Raw genomic sequence first — 21113 nt, forward strand, 5'->3', positions numbered from 1 at the left:
TGCTGTAATATCTGAATCAAGGACGCTTTTGCAGGCTTACCATTTCATTTACAGTCACACTTTTTTTTTTCTTTTCTCAAGGTGTTTCTACACAATTAGCGGACAGATCGTGGTTTCTTGTCTCTTTGGAGCCAATGTGTACCTGAAGAAGCACTGTGCGTTCTGTTAAGCCGCCTGTTTGCACCTCTTAAGTTAAACCAAACTCAACATAGTTGTTTGTAGCCAAGGAGCAGCAGGAAGGCACTTGTAATCCGCTCCTCTTCCCTCTCAGGTAACCTGCTTCCCTCCTCTGACCCTTGTACTCTGCTGTGGTGTGCCAGCATGTCTGTTGTTTTCTTTCAGTAGCTCTCCCTCTGAGTCGGTGTAGACCCAGCTAGTTAGTACGAGCAATGAGTTTGCCTTCTCTCTCCCGTCTCCTTACAGTGGAAAGAATGCTCTGTGTCCACCGGCTTGTCACGCTTCAGGAGGGAGGCAGTCTTGTGACGTTTCTACTAAGCCTGCCTTCGCTCCTTGCATCTACCCAAGTGGATTTTAACTGTAAAAAGTCATATTTTTGAGGGAATGTGTGGTCTAAATGCTGCTTTTGACAGGTTTCAGTAAAGTGCCTTGTTTTCTTAAAAAAGAAAAAAAACAACCCCACCTGCTTCACACAGTGTAATTAGAGACCCACGGTGATCCAGGAAGAAAAGTGGAAAATTTTCTGCTCCGCTCATTAGAATTCATTCCACGTCACTCCTGACTGCCTTTAGCGTTAGCGCTGATGCTATCTCTGAAAGTGTTGGACTGCTTAGAGTTCAAGATTTAGAGTTAACATACAATGTGGGTGTTTGTCATAGTGCTGAAACAGCAGGGATTCAGTTCATTTTGTAATATATATGTATATATGTAATAATCTGTTACAAGTGGGAGACACACCTTGCTTAAACCTGTAAAATTGTGAAATATAGAGGTGTTTTTTTTATTTTAATAACTTAAGTTAGAGCTGATGCTCAAAAGCTCAAATTCAAATAGCCTGAAGCAGCAGCAACAACAAGCAGCGTCATCCGTTCTGTCTGTCATCAGTGTGATTTGCCAACCAGATGCCTATTCTGAGAAGCTTGTTGACAACTGCCGTCTGTGCTTAAATGAAATTGAACTTTATGTAGACATTTATGTGTAAAAAAGCAGCTGCCAGGGTTAAACAAACCTGAGTTCACGGCAGGTCTTCGGCTTTATTCAAGCACTACAGAGAGAGGGAGGTGTTGTTAGCATATGGATTTGATAATGCTGAGCTATCACACAGACTCCACCTCTCTCACACACATGCTGAACAGCAAATATTGAATGGTAAGAGGCATTTCTTGCAAGTGCACATGACCTTGTCGGAACATTTCTGAAAGACTTTCCTTACTGTCGTAATTACTTGAAGGCTGATGTGGATCACTTCTGTTAAGTCTGGCTTTTAGGTTCATCACAGCGTGCTGTTGAGATTAATGAGCAGAGTGAGGTATTTCTAGACCGCACTTTAACAGCCAACTATGAATGTGCGTGCATACTCCAGCTCACGCCGTATGAATGCAATCATACATCAGCTCTACCGGCTTTCCTTTATCTGCCCTAAAAGCAGCATTCCACGTTTTTTTTTTTCTCTCCCCCTCCTGTGGTTGTCTCCTTGTAAAGTGGTGGTTTCATCACCTCACTGGCACCTTGTACTCAGTCTGGCCTAAGCCACTGACAGCACACTGTGATGACAGGTGGCAGAGAGGGCCACTTTACTCTTCAGATCATCCAAAGCCCAGAACTACAGAGTGCCACTTGAAGCAAGCTCTGGTGCTGCAGAGCGTGGCTCAGCAGCTGTTTCAGGCAAGCTGTGAGTGGATGTGCAAGGCAGGGCTCCTGCTGAAGTAACCGAGACGGACACAGCACTCGCTGTTGTCCAGCATCGCGCACAAACACACACAATCTTGTGCATGCGCGTAATCGCAGACAGGCTCTTTGGTTCCCCCCCCGGGGAACGAGCCTCCAAGCTCTTTTGTGTAAAAGGGATGAGATCATCGTGGGGCATACCATGAGGGGATAGAGTAAGGGGTTCCACCTAAATAGAGAAATCTCTGTTTTTTTTCTGTCCCTTTCTCTGCATTTCTCTAGCCAACTTGAGTTTCCCTCTGCCCTCAGGGGTTGTTGAGGTCCCTTTGGCATGTTTGCAAGTGAGTTAAGACCAGTGTCCCCCACAAACTCCTTTGTAGTGCCGGAAAATCCAGTATTTTAATGAATGGCTTAGAGTACTGTTAGTGAGCTGATTTGAAATGTTGTATTACAAGATACGGATTCCTTTTTTTTTATTTTAAATTTTGGGGTATTCACTGCACCTTGTTTGGTCCCATAATATCTGTATAGGTGCCCTCCCTGTCCCCTCCCTATTGATCACAGTTGCTTGAAAGTTCTGATTATATTACAAACAAGCCCTACTGAGGGATGACAATGCAGTTGTTGTCACTGCAAATCCAAGACAGGAAGCTGTGCTCCAGGAGTACAGTCATGTTGTTGATTTGGCTTTTTCAGGGGTTATTGATTTAAAAAAAAATGGTGGTTATGAATGCTGAAAAGGCGCAAATTGTCTTTCCATCAAAATAGTTTGCATCCTCCTTTTTTTTTTTTTTTTTTAAATATTGGGTGGATATGATGGGATAATCAGTTTATCTAAATCTTTCACTCTCAGTGAGAGTATTGCTATAAATTGATCATTTTTGGTCGGAAGTTTTTTGTCTTTGTCACGGTTCTCTGAGTGAAAACCAGACAAAGAGCGTGTCACACGATCATCAGGCCTCACGAGTAACAGAGGAACAGGTTTTCGAATGGAAAGGGAGGGGCAGGGCACTACCTTTTTAGAGGCATGGTCTCAAATTACAACACAAGACTTCAGTGTAGTGAAAATGTAATGGAACAGTTTGTCTGCCAGTTTGACCCTTGAACCATAAGCACTGTAAGATTTTCTTCAGATTAACTGGTATTTTTTTCGCCTCCATCCCTCTCATGTTGCTTGCCATTAAAAGGGCAGACAACCCCGGATGCAGCTTTCACCTCTGTTTATGAATACTTTAAAGCTTTTAGCTCTAATTTCTTGTCAACACGGGTGTTTAAGACAAGTACATAGTTTTATTTGCTCGCCAGACGATAAAGGTAGCAATAAAATTTGCTTTGCTGCTATTGTCTTTCATGTATGTCTAAAACTAAAACTAGGCTTTTTTCAGAAGTCTCCGAGTCTGCCTTTACAGAGAGCATGGCAGCTAAGCTGAATGTACCCTTGAAAGATCAATTTCCTCAGCCAGAGTAACACTAGTCGCAGCTCAGGGTCGTGCAGCCTGGTATTGTTGGGCCTCGGTTGCTATGGCAGCGGCATGTATTATAAGCTGTCGAGAAGAGATATTTGTATGGTTGTGGGGCGTGTGGTGAATGCACGTGGGACTCTCTAGGGCTTCATGCTTTAAAGTAGTGTGCCCGCCACTGTGGGCGCACCTGATGACATCAGGGGATGTTTGGCCCTGCGAGAAAAGAAGATAAGCAATGTCAGTGCCGTTGGTGGATGTGACCTGATTGTGCTCCACAGTGACAGATATCAGTAGCTGTATGAGCTATTCAGTGGCTAACCTACCCTCTTTAGTGCACACAATCAATGTAGTATAAACTATCACAGATTAAACCCAGTTCTAATAGCAACCTGGTAACAGCAAATAACGTGTTCCTTCAATGACCCATTTTCTGAAAACAGGAAATGATATGGGGCGGTTTCTCTGTGGTGGATGTCATTGATCATGGCTCAAAATGACAACAAGTATTTACGTCAACCTGCATTAACTTCTGTTAACTTATTAGAAATAATATTAATGCAGCACAACAGTGAAACCTAGGTAATATGATAACCGCAGTTCAGTTTTATTTACATAGTGCCAAATCACGGCAGCAGGTGCCTCAAGGTGCTTTATATTGTAAGGAAAGAGCCTACAAAAATACAAATATGACCTGAACATCCACTTGGTGACAGTAGGAAGGGAAAAACCCCGGTTTAACAGTAAGGACTCTCTAGAAGGGTTTAAAGAAGGGCGGACAAAAAACACTGAGTGGAAGAGAGCCAGAGATGAATAATAACTAATGATTAAATGCAGAGGGGTGTGTAAATACATAGAGAGTGCATCATGGGAAGCCTCATGCAGCCTAGGCTTATTGTAGTGTAACTAAGGGAGAGTTCAGGGTCACCTGATGCAGTCACAACTTTATGCTTTATCAAAAAGGAACGTTTTAAGCCCAGTCTTGAAAGTAGAGAGGGTGTCTGGCTCCTGGATCCAAACTGGGTGCTGGTTCCAGAGTAGAGGGGTGCTCTTTTGGGATGATATGTTACTATGAGTTCTTTAAGATAAGATTATGCTTGATTATTCCTGATTAAGGATGTTGGATTTAACAGGGAGCCAATGAAGAGAAGCCAGTTTGGTCGAAACATGCTCTCCCTTTCTAGTCCCTGTCAGTGCTCTCGCTGCAGCATTTGTTTAATTCAGTACTGAATTTATTGTTCTTTGAAAAAAGGGGGGCTAATTGCATGAAAGCAAAATGTCATGAATGGCACGCCAGCCTCGATGTTGTATTTTAGCATTTTTTGTGAAGTGCTTCACTGGTTTAGTGAAAATTCACAGGGAAGCAAAACCCCTAAGTGGTAATCTATGCCAATTATCTTAGGAAGCTGTATGACTCACAGCCTTGATATTTTTCATGCCAGCATGACTGTTTTACAGGAGATGGCATGCAGAGGTTAAACTGTGCATGATATCCAGCAAAGCCGACTCTTACAAGTCAAGAAAAGGAACCTAAAGTCCTTTCCTGCTGATCACTTTCTTCTAAATACAAGAAAACGAGGCACTGTTGAGTAGTTGCTGTTACATGACTGGTCCACAGCCTGAACTACTGTAACAATGAAGGCAGTCGATGAAAATTACATTTCATTTGCCTCACTGTATCTCATTAGGGATATATTCAGGTAGTCAAACCTACCCAACTCCCTCCTTGTATTGTATCCAGCTATAATCAATATTTTTATCTTATGGCTCAAATGACCATAACATAAAAGGTGTTGCTCAAAGTAACTGCAGTTCCCTTTAGCATAAGTACACGAGGGCTTACACTGTGTCTAAACTGGGAGCTTTGAACTTTGCTTTTATTTCATTTTCACTGCTCACTCTTTTGGCCACTGCCACTCTTTGTTGCTTTCTTGCTGGTATAGCCCCTTTAATGGGAAATAAATGTGTATGCGTGTGTCCCTCTTGCTCCTACGCCACCACAGCTCAACTAAGTGTTTAGCCTAGCTTGACTCCTCTGGGAGCATTGACGTGTACTCTTATTTGAGCCAAGTTCTAACATAAAAAGAGCTGAAGTGACACTCAGTATTGAAAATAACGAAAAGTGTCCGTGGAGCTGCTGTCTGTATTTTTGGTGCCGTGAACTCAGTTTTTCCGGTCAACTTGTCAACCAATCAGCATACGGCCGACACACTCGAGCAATGTGCAGTTGAGATTTGGAGGCAGCACGTTTCCATTGGTTGAAAACCTCTCTTCGTAGGCAAATACGCACTTGCAGCACCATAAATCAAGTATAATGGCTTTTTCATGGTTTTATGGTTTTTTGAGGTTTCATATTTGTCTGCTGTCACCAGGGAGCCGTTGCTGGTCTATCAATCAGCCAGAGAAAAGAGCCAAGTTACAAGATACAAAGAGCTGAAATGACTCTGACTGTTCTTCATGTCTGTGCTTTTCATGCTGTCTTTGATGGTTTTTCACGCTTCTGCAGTTTGTTAACTCCACAGTCACTTCCTTTATTGTTTCAGCCAATCAGCGTTTGACCTGCACACGAGTATCTTCCACATTAAGCTGTGGTCTGTTGTGGTTTGTGTAGCATATACCCATGGAAACAGATACAAATGTGGTACTATAAAGCCAAAATAAGGTGTGGTGACAGAGAGAAATTTTGGGAGAAAGTAGTGTGAACTTAAATTAGGTGAATAATTTTTATACTTTTATTTTTTCCTTTTTATGTATTTTTACACCTTTTTGCTTAATGATATTAGGAAACATTGGCACTGTACTGTCTGCACCTCACAATTACTGCCTTTGTCCTCTCCACCACTGCCACCACCACCATTATCACTACCACCACTACTATCTTGACTTTGTTTTTAGTATATTTTTCAATTAATTACTTACACAAATGTTTCTTTCAGTGTGGTTAAAATATTCTAGCAGACCACCTAAGAATGTATGTTTTTGCGAGTGTTTGTCCTGTCTTCCTCCCCTCATCCCCAACTGCTCGTGACAGATGGCTCTTCCTCCTGAGCGTAATTCTGCTGGAGGTTTCTTCCTGTTAAAAGGGAGTTTTTCTTTCCCACTGTCGCCAAAGCACTTGCTCTTGTTGGGGGTTTCTCTGTTTTCTTTGTATTAATGTAGGGTCTTTGTTTTGGAGGTAAGTTGGCATTAGCTGATAAATTGAAACTCATTTGTTTTCTGGCTCCACAATATCAGACTCCAAACTCCTAAGATGTATTTTATAAACTAATATGTACAACGCTGACTATAGCCATCTTTTACATACAGTCTATGGGTTTAGCATATTGTAATTGTAAATTAAAATAAACGTTAAATTTCAGTTACTGGCTTAGAAGCTGATGGTCAGTTCATGTTTGTGGACTAAACTTTTGAAACAACTGCTCATTTGTAACAGACTCCCTGGACCATTTTCCATGTCAAGTGTTTTGGCTGTAAAGAGGCACTTATTTACCCACAAACACAGAAAGCCCATCCAGTCAATGTTTAAACCACCAGAGAACATTTATTGGCCACTTTGGTGAGAGCACATTTAACAGTGTGGTTTGTTGCTGTGCAAATATGGAGAAAACGGCACTTTGCTTTTAAACAGGTTTTTGACAAGTGAGATGTAGCCATGGATACTGTGCAGTAAATCTTTTCAGAGCAATAAGTCTTAACTCTGCCTCTGCAATGATGTTGTCACATAATAGTAGTGATATGTAGACACAAAAATAAACAAGTATCGGGGACATGACTAAACGTAGAGCAAATAAACACACGGCCATGAGTACAGAGATAAATAGACGTTATTGACTGAAGTGAGTAAACCCGGTCAGATAGATCTTGATAGATCGCGGATCCCTCCTGCCTCTTACCTCCTGTCCTCATTAATGCACTTTTTTATTGCGTTTTCTGTTGGTGGTAAAAGTAGAAATCATTCCACCTCCTCGTACACACGACATTAACCTTTACTGGTTTCGCTGCTTAAATGGCTGTGTTGACGCATTGAACTCGGCTCTTTTTACTGGAGCGTTTTCCCAGCATTGTAATGAAAAGGAGGCCATATCCTGGGAAGATGTCCAGTTTTAACTGTTGAAAGTTACCTGGACCGTAGAGCTGGCAGTCTTCTCGAAACAAATCAATTTTGGCACATTCTCATAGGCAGCAAGCCAAGTTTGAGCCCAGAAAGTGGCACTGCATGAATTCTTCGTTTTAATGAGTCATGTCCTGTGTGACAATAATGAAACATAACTTGAAATGTCTGTGACACAGATTATACCGTGGTTGTCCCAGAATGTATGCTGGCAGTGGTTGAGAATCTAGAAAGGATTTGAAACTGTGTGGAAAGTGTGTTTGGTGCGTTTGCCTCACTGTAGCTGAATATTTCCTCCCAGGTAGGCCGATCTACCACACCTTGAACTGCAGCCTCCTGCACACAAACTTAGCCTCGCGTGTATTCTTTTTGATTTTTACCTCTCCCAACTTTCAGATTGCCTGCATTGTTGCTTCATGATAATACCGTGGCATTATTGCAGTGCGTTATCATGTCGACCGGTAAAAATAGAAACAAGAAGACCACAAAGAACTGCATTAAGCTGTGTCATAAAGTTCAGGGCTGTCTGTGGCTGTACAAAGTGGCTTCTTTTTCTGTCCTGCTGCAGATGCTGACTCACCAGTGGAAAAACTGAACTTCCTGAGTTGGTCCTAAAAGCTCTTTGAAGAGGGCATAGACGTGCTTGCCTTAAGACTCTAATGTGAAACCTTTTCCCTTTTTAAACACCCCAAAATGACTGGTTTTATATATTTCTTCACTTGCCTACTTACATTATGCTTCCAAAAATGTAAAGACCAGGAGAAATCCATAATTATATTTAATGTACCGCTCTGTTTTATTTGTAGTTTCCTGCCGAGTATAACATTATGACAATAATCAACATGCTAGTAAAGAGAACAGTGGCAGGCTGCCCCACTATTGATTTTAACTCATAATGTTGTCTGTGGTGGCTCTATTGCTGGTCGTTGGCTTATATGATCTTCAGGAATTACTCAAACTAACGTCATTTGAATGAAATAGCAATACATGACTGAGTTACTTCAGATAGATCATCACTGGCAGTGGTGAAGACATCCCATGATCCCATGCTGCTTAATTATGGCTTCAAGCTGCATCTTCAATAAGTGTTTTGATTGTGAAAACCCTTGTGGGAGAAATTATATAAAGTAACTAAGTCACCTTCTCCTTGTTCGCTCTGTTTCTTAGCTGTTTAAGTGGCAGATTTGAGATGCATATTTACCTCACTATCTACTGAGGGACCACCTGTTATAAACTGAACATTTGTGGTGATATTGAGCTTTAAGGAAACAAACTCTTTAGTTTTAGCCGCAGAACCATCCTGCGGATGAACCATCGCTCTCTGCATTTTTACCATACAGCAGTGTGTGACTGTGTTGCGTCTTGGTCTGTAACTGATTACTAAGTCCCTGACAGTGAACTTTATACTTGGCATTGTGACTCAAAGGTTTACTGGGAAAGCATAAACTTCTATTAGAAGTTCTCCTCGAAAACATGCAATACACGATGCCTAAAGGCGCATTATGCCAGTGCCAGCCCAGTTTGAGACCATATTTCAGCAGTTTTGTAGACTTGGATGTCTGCTTGATTTACACTCTCAGTGGCATTTCTGAGCATTCCTCCAGCCTCGGCCGCTCTGCCTTGGCTCGTCGCAGCCACCAGAGCTTTAACTCTCTCGACTTGTTTGGAGCAGTGCGGTGATATACAGTGACAAGGGTGTTTGGGAATGCCAGCAGATCCAGTCCCCTCGTTAAATCTTGCGTTTCCCTAGTGTGTGTGCGCTCCGGTGGGGTGCGACAGTCTTAAAGGATCCTTTCATTGCATTGACCACAGTATTTATTTTCTGGGGAATGCATGTGAAACCCATTCTACTGTGTCAAAGTCAAATGTTCTTCTGGCTAAGATGTACTTTCTGCTGCAGTTATAGTTGCAGACCTGCAGATCTTTGATGTGCGTGACCCACATTAAGGATGTCATTTTACCTTGTGTGCCACATGCGGCAAACTTTGATCTTCAATCTGGCCTTTCTGTCAGTTTAAAGAAGTTTAACTACAGATTTAATCTCTGACATGTCTGTAATGTAAGATAACGAAGTGCAGTTTCAACAACACATCTCGCTTTTTCTAGGAAAATAAATAAATATGTTAGCATGCCTCTTTGGGATAAATTGTAATAATTGTATGTGTAAAATTGTGAAAATGCTCTGTTAGCTCATTGCACAGACTCTCCTGTAATTGTAAAACATTTTTTTTTGAAAGCTGACAGAATATGTCCCGTTTTACTTTGAACCTAAAATCATAAATCATACATTTCTACAGTAGATGGTGAAAAAACAGGAAATTTTCTGTCATTTATTTGTTTATCTGTTGCTTCACTACATAAATGGAGGTCTGTACCACTGGTTAAAAATCCAAAATGTATCCCCTCCTTCACATTTTCCAGAGCCACCCAGTTGGACTGGATTAGAGTCTTTTGCAGGCTAATTCTGTTTGACACCCATGTCCTATGTGCTTTGTAAGAACATTTAAATACAGTATAGAATAGAAGGCTACAAGAAGCTTTGCTGTATATGAGGTTGAAATCAAAAATGTAAATTTTTTTATGTTCTTTCTTCTCAGGTACATCCAGCCATGATTGAGGACAAGGGTCACCGCGTGACCGACTACTTTGTGGTGGCCGGGCTGACCGACAAGTCCACGCCCCTGGAGCAGGACCTGTCGGAGACTAAATCCACCGGGCCCAAAGCGCCCATCACTGAGTTGGCCGTCATTAACAAGTCAGCAGGGGAAACAGTGCCTGAAGGCTTCACTTGTATCGAGAGCACCCACAGCGGCCAGCCAGCCAACCTTAATCATGGCAGTCTCAAGAGCCCCGAGCTCTTCCTCTGCTACAAGAGAGGACGGGGTAAACCTCCGCTGATTGACATCGGGTGAGTCAGCCATTTATTTACAGTATGCTGGTGTTTGTAATCACAAATGCCCATTTGCCTGCAGGAGGAGGAGACCATTATAAGTGGGGTTATTTAGCAATTTTAGAACTAGGTTTAACTGATGAATAGCACGAGAGAGAAAAAATCCTACATCATTTTAAACTCATGTGTTTAAAATGATGTAATCGGTACACAAGTTCTCCTGTAAGCTGTAAATTCAGACAGATGAAATATGTACGGCTCATCCAGCCAAGTATATAAAAATGAAGAATGAGATTTATTTTTTTATCCACTTTGTTGTGAATCTTTAGGTTCATCCTACTGCTCTGATTTCTTGCTGTGTTATTGTGATTAAGGCAGGTTAGAGAAGTGAGCTTGTGTGGAAGAGAAACAAGCTGATCAATTACACCTGCTACAAATTGCTGTGCAGATTGCTAGCTGACATGCTGGCAGTTGATCATACGCAGAAAGCAGCCCTGTGGTAAAAAATCTGATCAATCAGCTAAGTGGATCGTTAGTGTGCCGGTGCTGTCACGTCATCATTCAGAATTTCACATGAAAAAACCTCTTCAGCAGCGTCATTTGATGACTGTCACGGTCAAAAACCCCTTTTTTGGGTTTTTTTGGGGGGGGGTGTTCCCCCCTGGCAATCAAAACCTGGCACTGTTAGGTTTGTCAGTTTGTGTTTTATACCTGACAAAACATTACTGCAGACATTCAGGAAGTAGGCGAGTTAGCTGTTTATTCACTCTCCCCTATTTTGTGACAAAGTTCCCCCTCTCCGCCACGCCTCTTGGCTCGTATCTGACAATAGAAATTTCCCTGCTTCCTACTATTATGTTTTAAAAGGGAACTCCAATATATTTCACTTCACGCAGCGAGGTATGCCCTAAGCCTTACTAGCGTCACAGGAAGCCGAACTTTTAATCTACATCTCATCAGCAGCAGCATTTTATCCTGTTACCTGAGTGAAGGAGCAGTATCTCATGCAGTAATGCATCTTTCAGAACAGTGATGCAACCTCTTAAGGCATTCACGTTCTTCACACACCTGAGCTTTGTCTAAAGCCTGTTTTTTTTTGGGGGGGGGGTTTTTTGTTTTGTTTTTTTCCTCCTGCTAACAAACTGGAGATTCCAGTTACAACTGCCAGCATTCTCCTGCTCCCTCTCTGAAAGATTCCCCTCCTCTCTGCAAAATCAAGACTGGATTAAATAAAAAAACGTCGATCTGGTGCCTCAGACTTTATTTCCATTCTGTAAGGAATCTACTAATGTGATTTCCTCCTCCTAGGTATCGCTTTATAGCCGTGACTCCCTGCACACACAGAAGATTGTATGCAAAGTCATATTTCCTCCATGAGATTGTGCAATCCCCCTCAGCATGCAAATAGAAAAAAAAATAGAAGTAAACTTGTAAAGCTGCTTTGTACTTTCATCATCAGTTGAGACACTTATGCCTCTGATGAGGCTGAATAACAGCGTGGTCTTCTTGCGGGTTACTGTTAACAAATATTTAGACTCCTAATGTAAAATTTGTGAATTTAATACAAAAGCTGTTTGAGAAGATGCTTGCTTTTACTCCACCTTCCGCTTGTCCAGTGAAAGAATAAATGTAAATCTAGTGAAGCGTAAATCATTTATCGCTCCTTCTGTTGTCCAACATTCCCAGCCCGGGGCTCCAGAGCATGACTGCTTACCATGCCCATTAAGACCCTGTTTTTGTTGCCTAAATGAGAATTTTGCTGGCAACTGTCCTCCCGGCCTCTTTTGATTTGTCCTGCACTCTTTTCAGAATAAATGGAGTGTTTCAGGACTATTATATCTGCAACGGCTGGCTCTACCCATGGATCAAAAAGTGTGTTTTTAGTCCTAGTTTGTAGAGGGTAGGAGTCAAAGCTTTTGGCCTCCCACATGGCATTGTCCAGATGGAAAGGGAGGACATGGAGCATGCTACTACAGAAGCCCTGCAGTCATGCAAAAAATAAAAAAATCCAACACAGTGGGGCACTGATTGCTTTCCAGACTGCAGCTCTTGGCTGTATGAAATTCAATGTGGGAGCGAGCAGGTCGCAGAGACAGGTAGCGCACAGAACGTTTCAGCTGTAACAAGAGTTTAATCTGTTGTGAGCTGGATACGAAAACCACTTTACTGTCTGGGATGTGAATGAGTCAGCTACTAAGTCTGAATCACATCACTCACTGAAGACAGACTTACCGAGGCTTTAAAGAGAAACCAGAGCTTTCAGAATAAAGTAAGCAGTGCTGACCACACACTGATCCTCTCTGTAAAACAGGAGAACCAGAGATTATTCTTACCACAGAGCCACAGTTTAACCCCTTTATTTAGTGTCTCGCTGGCATACACTTTGTTTCCCATGGGAAGGATGCTTTCATATAGTAGCAGTGCGGTGCTTATGCTTTGTCAGATTTGTACGCATGAAGAAATTGTAGTTCCTTGCATTTTAACTACGTAATTGCACTGAAGCAAAGCTGCGTGGAGTTTACAGAAATCAGTCCTTCTGTGTTTTTCTGTAAGCATGTTTCTGACAGCTTACGAGACTCAAAGCTACAGTTACTAGTATAAAACCCTTAGATCAGATAACTCCGCCTGCAGTTCCTGCTCATTTTAGCACCTTTCTGATTATTATTTGGGGTTTACAGCTTGCACGGTTACTGTTTAGGTTGATCAGATTTTAAAAAGCAAACACCTGACTCAGTAGCTGCTCCACACAGCAGAGCATTTAGCAATTAAAGAGGCAGATATCGGTGTAGCCCTAAAGAGGACATAAAGGAAAATGACTCTTTGATTGCTAATGTTTGTTTTTCCATTGTGGAAATATGTTTCCCAAGACTGTGAGCATGTGATGTGTTAATATTTAGTGTGCAGTTTGTGGTGGTAACTCAGAGTGTCCAGATTAACCGTCTATGCAGTTTAGAGAATAATGTGATGTTGTAAGGTGACTTTATATAATGCAGATGGTGATTGAAATCAGGCATGTTGTTCTAGGTCTTCTTATGAGCAGCACAGGATTCAAGTAGTAGTAAATGTGGGGGTTTTTAAGACGTGGGTAACTTTTCTGTTAGATTGTAGGTTTCTGTCAACTTCAGTCTTCTCTTTTTTTGGGTTTAGCTGCTGTTTGTTATTTCTTATCTATGAAATAATTTAGTTGTTTATCGCTTTTATATCAAATATGTCCTCTTATCAGTTTTGGCGCTGCTCTGTTTGTCACTGTTTTCTATTGTCTGCGTCCAATCAGGAAATAGAAGTTGCTACACGGAAGATGGAAATAGCTAGTAGGCATAGACGTAAGACAGCCGGGAATTTATCCTGTCAATAATTACTTTGGAGGATTCTGTGGAAACCTTCACTTCAGACTGTTAAGATCATTACTTGGAAAATTTACTGCTAGGAAAAATATAACCAACCAGAGAGATGTGCTATTTTTTTTTCCTTTGGTTTTGCAGGGGGGCAAAGCTGTATTAGCACCCATAGTGTCCCTGCATTCTCTTATTTATGATCTTCTTATCCTTCTATGGTTGTGTAAGTTGTATTTATTTATCACATTGATTGGGAACAGTTCCCTGATTCTTTTCATCAAGTCCCATGTCTGTACCTCACATACCAGTGTGGTGGTGCTCTGCTACTTATGAGATGAAGTTGGTGGTGAGTTTAGCCTCTAACTGTGAATGTAAAACTATGTACTGGTCCTCAGTGAGGACAAAAAGTAAATATGCACGAAGACCAAACGTGGCTACAATATGTGTAAAGTGAACTTTAACAGATTAAAGTTGCAGTTTGATTTTGGCAATATTGGATTTGATGAAGAAGAAGAAAAAAGAAGTAAATAAATAAATATTCAGATGTATTAAACAAAGTAACATTTTTACTTACTCGTTGTCTTTCAGGGTGCTTTATGAAGGTAAGGAGCGTCTCATCCAGGGGTGTGAGGTCATCCAGGCAACACCATACGGACGCTGCGCGAATGTCAACAACAGCTCTGCAACCTCGCAGCGCATCTTCATCACCTTCCGCCGAGCACCACCCGTCCAGCCGCAGAATTCGCTGGCCGTGACGGACATTTGCGTCATCGTCACCAGCAAAGGCGAGACGCCGCCGCACACCTTCTGCAAAGTGGACAAGAACCTCAACTGCGGCATGGTGCGTCTGAATTTAGTTTCTTAGCTCTTTCAGTAGCATCACTCATGAAAGTTCAAATGCATAATAAGAGTGTGATTGATCTTTCAGTGGGGCTCCAGTGTGTTCCTGTGTTACAAGAAGTCTGTGTCCGCGTCAAATTCCATCAGTTACAAAGCCGGTGAGTAAAAGTGATCGGTTTCAAAATGCCATCTTCAGCTGCTATCTGTTTCCTGCAGCTGCTGAACAGTGGTTACTGCTGTCACGTTGTTGTGTCCGTCTTCGTGTAATTCAGTTTTTAGTCTTTGATTCATCTGATTTCACCTCACCATCTTTTCTTTTTTTTTTTTTTTTAATGATTTGCTCATGTGGTGTTAAAGCTGTTTGCAAGAGCAGGTAGTTAATATATATAACTGAAACAATGTTTTGTCTTAGTTAAAACTGTACTGTAATATTATGCAAAACATAAAAGGTTGACAGTAATAGTAAATACAATATATCAGTAAATCACTTTGATCATTGTGTTCCTGACCAGTTAGATAATAGTGTTTTAAACGGTAGAAGCAAGCAGAGTGTGTGTGAATGAGAGAGGCACATGTAACCGTTGGTTACACGTGGACTAGTTTAAATACCTGGGTCAGCCATCCAAAGCAAAAGACTGTGCACAGGTGAGGTGTGTGTGAGAGTGCAGGCAGGGTGGAGATGGGTGGTGATGCGTGTCAGAGGTGAACTGTGATGGAAGGATTGCAACAAGAGTGAAAGGGAATGTTTACAGGACAGTAGTGAGACCTGCTCTCGTGTATAGTTTAAGGACAGCGGCACTGACAAAAGGATAGGAGGCCGAGCTGGAGGTGGCAAAGCTGAAGATGCTAATGCTTTCATTGACCAGGATGGACAAGATTAGAAACGAGTGTATCGGAGGGACAGTTCAGGTTGAGCAGTCTGGAGACAAACTTGGAGAGCGAGGCTGAGATGGTTTGGACCTGTGCAGAGGAGGGACAGCAGGGACACTATAGATATACTGGACAAACAGTGTCCAGGCAGGAGGAAAAGGGGAGGATGTTTTGCAGTCATGAGTCTTTCCAAAATGTGCATTTATGTTAAACACTGATAACAAAACTGCAGCAGCGAGACGTGTTGGGGCATTGTGTGTCGTCACAATGGCCACTGCTTACGTGTTTAGGTCACCTTCAGCGTGTATCGCTGATCTTTGGGTGACATTTTCACTGACTGAAAGCTTCCGCAGCAGTTTGGCCTTCTGAGCGCTGCGTTGCGTAACGTCATCAGGGTTAACATGTGCACACACACACAAACATACACGCCCTGTGGAAACATGCAGGCTGGCTTTATCTTCTGGCCGGCCTTTTTCCTGTGAAGTGGCTGTTTATTCATCTCGGACAACTGCACTTCCTGCCACGCCCTTTGGTGCGTCTGCTGTGCGCGCACGCATGTGTGTGCATCCATGCATGACCAGAAGAATGTGTGTGTTTTTTTTCATAGTGACAGACATCAAGTTGAGCTTCTTATTTCCTCAAAATGAATTATACAGACTGCTGACTGTAAGAGCATCAGAGTTGCAAAATATTGATCTCCCTTTTCTTAAAGGTAGGAGTTTAATCCCTGCAGGGAGACTGGGATTAAAGGCCTGCCTGGAAGTTTGAAGACCTATTCAAACTATTCAATAAACTTAAACGTTACCATGTGTCTTGCTTTGAACGACCACATTGTTTCATCATGTGATTTTTATTTATTTGTTTGTGTGTTATTCTGTGCTCCAGGTCTAATCTTTCGTTACCCAGAAGAGGACTATGAGTCTTTCCCTCTGTCAGAGTCTGTACCTCTGTTCTGTTTGCCCATGGGTGCCAACATCGAGTGCTGGGCACCGAACACTCGTGACCCTCTGCCTGTCTTTTCTACATTTGTCTTAACCGTCTCCTCTGGTGAAAAGGTAAGACATAGCTACCAAAGGAATATTTAAATGTAAGTGTTTAAAACTCTCTGCCGAGCCAAAATGTTTCAAACACTTTAACGTCCACCTCTTGTTGCCAGGTGTATGGCTCAGCCATCCAGTTTTACGAGCCATATCCAGCAGATCTGTTGAGCGAGAAGCAGAAGATCCAGCTGGGCCTTCTCACCACGGTGGAGAAGAAGATGATCCCCAACCGGCCTGTGAACACCAATAAATGCATCTGTCTGCTCTCCCGCTGGCCCTTCTTTGAGTGCTTCCGCAAGTTCCTGATGTTCATCTACAAGTTCTCCGTCTCAGGCCCGCACCCACTGCCTATTGAAAAGTAGGAAACTACTTGGCAGCTGTGGAAACTTTCAAAATCATTCATTGGCCACTTTAATGCCAACCTTTTAAAAGGAAACCTCTAACATGAGTTTTATCATTTCCTTCAACAGGCACATCTCGCACTTCATGCACAATGTCTCATTTCCTTCCCCACAAAGACCCAGAATCTTGGTCCAGGTCAGAGTTTTTCTCTCGCTGTCGGTCAAAATAGATCAGAGTTTCCACATGTGCAGCACTCTGGGAACATTTGTTGTGATATTTTTGTATTTTTCTGTCACTGATGTTATTTAATGTCCTCTGCAGCTCTCTGCAAACGACACTTTGATCCTCTCCCAGCCCGTGTGTACACCCTTACCGCTCAGGTACCTTGGCCTACTCAATAAATGCATAACAAAGTAATTTCTCTACAAAAAAAAACATGTTCAGCTAATTCCTGCATCGTTGTCTTTTTTTAAAGCCTTTTTCTGCTGCTACTTCTGCCATTTTCCGACTGATATGAGTAATTCAGCTACTTTATTTTCCTTTTTGTAGTTCTGGACGCTGCCTTATGCAACCTTGAAACCTCATAAAAATGGTGATTGACGGGCTTTTGTTAAAGCTAGCACCGGCTGCTATTGATATTCAAAGTAATGTGTGCTGCAGTCTCTACAATAGAGATTTAAAGGAGACAGAATTACTGCACAAAAAGCAGTCACTTTTAAGTTGTGGTTATGAAGGCTTTTAAAATGATTGGTTTGTTAGATTATGAAAAAAAGCATCTGAAAACAGAGCGCTTTAGCAAGCAGACAGCGAGATTGTTAAACAATACATTTTATGTTGATGGTGTTATTTTGACTCTGTGCCTGTATTTCTGCCTTTTCCTTGTTTCCCATTTGATTAATTCCGGTTACATTTGGTTACAGACCCAGCAATGAACTCTTCTGTTTCCAAATTCTTTTCCCTTTATTTTCCCCTCTCCTTTTCTTTCCGCTGTGCTTTCCGTTCCCTGTCCGAACTCATCACTTCATTCCTCTCCTCTCTTCTCTCCCTCCGTGCCAGCGGGGCAGACTATGGCACTCTGCTGATGAATCTGGGCTCGGAGAACTGCGCCACACTGCTGCACTTTGTCCTGCTGGAGAGCAAGATCCTGCTGCACTCGCTCCGACCCGCCGTGCTCACCGGAGTGGCCGAGGCTGTGGTGGCTGTGAGTAGGCTCCAACATGCTCTCTCATATTGTCATACTCAAATGTATTCAAATATACTCAAATAGATATCATTTATTTGCTGGATTGGATTTTAGCAAAGCTTTTCCTGCTTAGTCTGATTATAGTTTTAGATTAGTTTTAATGTCTTTTATTTATGGCCAAAATTCGGATTTTGTTCATTTCTCAGTGTCGACAATTATAATGGCTGAAAACGGGGTGAGAGAAAACAAAAACAAACAAGAGACGAGAGAAACACCCTTCAACTGTATTATCAGTATTGACATCGCCTAGTTTGTCCACCAGAGGGCACTCTGAAACGTCCCTGTTTGCAGCACTTTTTTTAAATGTCACAAAACAAAAGAACCAGCTGATCCGAGCATAGTCAGGCAGAGTGTAAATGAGTAAATAAACATCTACAAAAAAATGTCAATGATATCTGTTTATTTTCATTGTGTCTGAAAGAAAATAACATCTGCCAATTGATCAAAATATTGGATTTTTTTAATCACCACATATCGGTATCCTTCTTAAGAATCCTATATTGGGCTCTAATGAAGAGCTGCCTGTTTTTAGGCAAAGCTGGAAACTTGGATTTGTGTGTTTTCCTCTGCAGGAGTTCCCCTCAGTGCATTTGCTTTGTTTTTGAGTCCATTTAGCTCATATTTGCCTGCAGTGTTTCATTGCCTTTGCTGTCAGTATGGAAAGAAATGAATCATCAGCTTGACCTAGTGCTGACATGCAAAGCGACCACACAGCCACTGTTTCTGCTCATAAATACAGAATATGTCCTGTAAGTGCCTGGGCTGTTTTGAAAATCAGGTCTAATATTAACCATGTGATTAAAATGAAAAACATACACATTAAAAGTCAAGAAAACAACATTATGACTGCAGGCTGTGGTGTCTCAGTTGTGCAGTTGTTTAACTTTTCAATCTGCACATGCAAAACATTGACACTTGCATTTCCTTGACTTATCTGAACTTTTTAGATAAGAAACATATGGTTAGCACTATAAAGTGTTGCACAATAACATCTCATTAAGGAACACAGCAACAAAAATATATTTGCAAAAGGATTAAATGAATAACACGCTGCAGATGCACAGTTGAACTCCACTGTGTTTGGATAACCCAACACTTTCCTTTAAAGTGACATAAGTAGTAGTCACTATTGTCGAGTCAACATTCATCAGAACTGCAGAGAAGAAAACTGTCTGCTTACTTAAATAAAAACACTAATTAAGAGCTTACAGAATGCACAGCTTGTTATTTAGGCACTCGATGCTCAGACAAGCCTTACATGTACAAGCAGATGGAGAGAGAGATACAGCACAGTGACATAAGCTACATTTAGTAAATGATATATGCTGTATATGTAACAGTATCAGTAATTAGTCAAAGACAGCTCAAATGGTCCACATGGAGGAACTGTAACTATTAGTTTCATTTCCTTTCACTTATGTTTTATGGCTGTAATGAAAGAGCATTAAGATGAGTCAGGTAGAGCAGTTTAATCCAGAAAAGCAGCAGCAAGAAGAGGAACAAGTTTCTGAGCAGTGATGTGAGCAGCACTGCACGTCTTTTTTTATTCATGTAGACACAAAATCAGTAATGGAGCCCCAGTGACGCCTACACTGTAATCAATACTGTAAACATATTCAACTCTCAATAATGTAGCCCTATTGAGTATTGGTAATGGTGGTTTCCACTTATCCATTTATTGCCTAATAATGTTGCAACACAGTACCATGAAGTCCAGACAATGTTAAAGTAAAGCATCTTTCTTTTAGCTGAAAATGCCTGTCATGACTGATTAGAACCGCAAGCTAATGACTTCCTTTTTAAACTTGTGACAATTTTAAATTGCTTTTATAGCTGATCATTACTTTGTGTCTCACATGTCCCTGCCTGCAGGCAGCGTAGTATCCAAATAACTCTGGCACTACTCAGGCTTTTTGAACTTTGAGGTTTTTTTCACTGAATGTAGTTGCTTATTCTCCAGTTCCAGAAAAGTAAGGATTTCACAATTCTCACAATCAACCCAAATAGGTTTCAGCTGTTACAATAGATCAGTTATGCAAGTGTGACCCCCCCTAAATTTGTCTTATTTACCTTCGGTGTTCAACTTATAGATGTTCTTGAGGGGTGGAGCAATATGAAAAAATGGGCTCGTGAGTAAGGAAAGAAATATGCTGCTGTTGTTTTTGGTTTTTTTACACATGGGAAACCCTTTAAAAACATCTGTTTGGGAGTAATAATCCTGATTCTGGCTTTTGTCTCCTTCCAGATGATTTTCCCCTTCCAGTGGCAGTGTCCCTACATCCCCCTCTGCCCGCTGTCTCTCGCAGGCGTCCTCAACGCGCCGTGTCCATTTATAGTGGGCGTGGACTCCCGCTACTTTGACCTTTATGACCCCCCACCAGATGTTGTTTGTGTGGATCTGGACACGAACACTATCTACCTGTATGTTGTGCTTTGTTGGAGAAAAACACACTTTGTCTTCTACATTAACAGCTCTCATTATGTTGAACAACTCTTTCAGCAGCAGATTTTTGTTTTCAGCTGTCTTTTGGTTTTTTCCAGTCTACAAACTTTGTGGTTTTGTATGTTACAGGTCAGATGAGAAGAAACACAGCAACTGGAAGAACCTCCCAAAAAAACCTTGCAAGAGTCTCATTAACTCACTAAGCAACTTGCACCACCAGCTGGCCACTGGTACAAACAGCTTCTCATTTGTATAGCAAAACCCGGATCACTTACCTGTTATACCAAGTTACCACAATTAACGTGGACAGGGTTCTTAATCTTTACCTGAACACTGTAAGCTTAAATTACAAAATGCATCATGGTATTCTTTTAGTAAATATGGTAGTCCAAAGCTGAAAATAAAACTATACCTTTAAAAAAAGCTAACAATGCATTACAAAACTTTACATAATGGGGAAAAAAGCATCTGAACTATATGCTATTTCCTTTTAAAAAACAAATACGCTTTCATATTTTCTTTTTTGGTTGCTCGGTTGATAAAATATCAGAATTATTTTACTATGTCAAATTTTTGATGCAATAAAAAGTACTTACAAGCTAGCTAGCTTAACTGTAAACACTTTTGTCAAAATCCACACTGAGCATGCTCAGTCTCCATTATAAAACAGCTGCAGTTAATGCATTTGATTCTT

At 41.5% G+C, this 21113-nt stretch overlaps 1 protein-coding gene across 1 annotated transcript in view; it reads left to right on the top strand.

Annotated features, from left to right (window-relative positions):
- The window catches only part of dennd4c (DENN/MADD domain containing 4C), a gene marked incomplete at its 3' end in the record, with an annotated part of 36596 nt that overhangs the window by 3689 nt on the left and 11794 nt on the right, over window positions 1-21113 (top strand). Inside the window, exons 2-11 of the mRNA XM_013914626.1 lie at window positions 10014-10324; window positions 14230-14482; window positions 14570-14639; window positions 16237-16406; window positions 16508-16749; window positions 16862-16928; window positions 17055-17113; window positions 17790-17934; window positions 20222-20397; window positions 20549-20649. Of these exons, the coding sequence (XP_013770080.1) occupies window positions 10026-10324; window positions 14230-14482; window positions 14570-14639; window positions 16237-16406; window positions 16508-16749; window positions 16862-16928; window positions 17055-17113; window positions 17790-17934; window positions 20222-20397; window positions 20549-20649 (1582 nt within the window). The remainder of the gene's footprint in view (window positions 1-10013; window positions 10325-14229; window positions 14483-14569; window positions 14640-16236; window positions 16407-16507; window positions 16750-16861; window positions 16929-17054; window positions 17114-17789; window positions 17935-20221; window positions 20398-20548; window positions 20650-21113) is intronic.

Source organism: Pundamilia nyererei, unplaced genomic scaffold, assembly GCF_000239375.1.
Source record: "Pundamilia nyererei isolate P.nyererei 1_Seehausen unplaced genomic scaffold, PunNye1.0 scaffold00211, whole genome shotgun sequence".
NCBI classification, from domain to species: Eukaryota; Metazoa; Chordata; class Actinopteri; order Cichliformes; family Cichlidae; genus Pundamilia; species Pundamilia nyererei.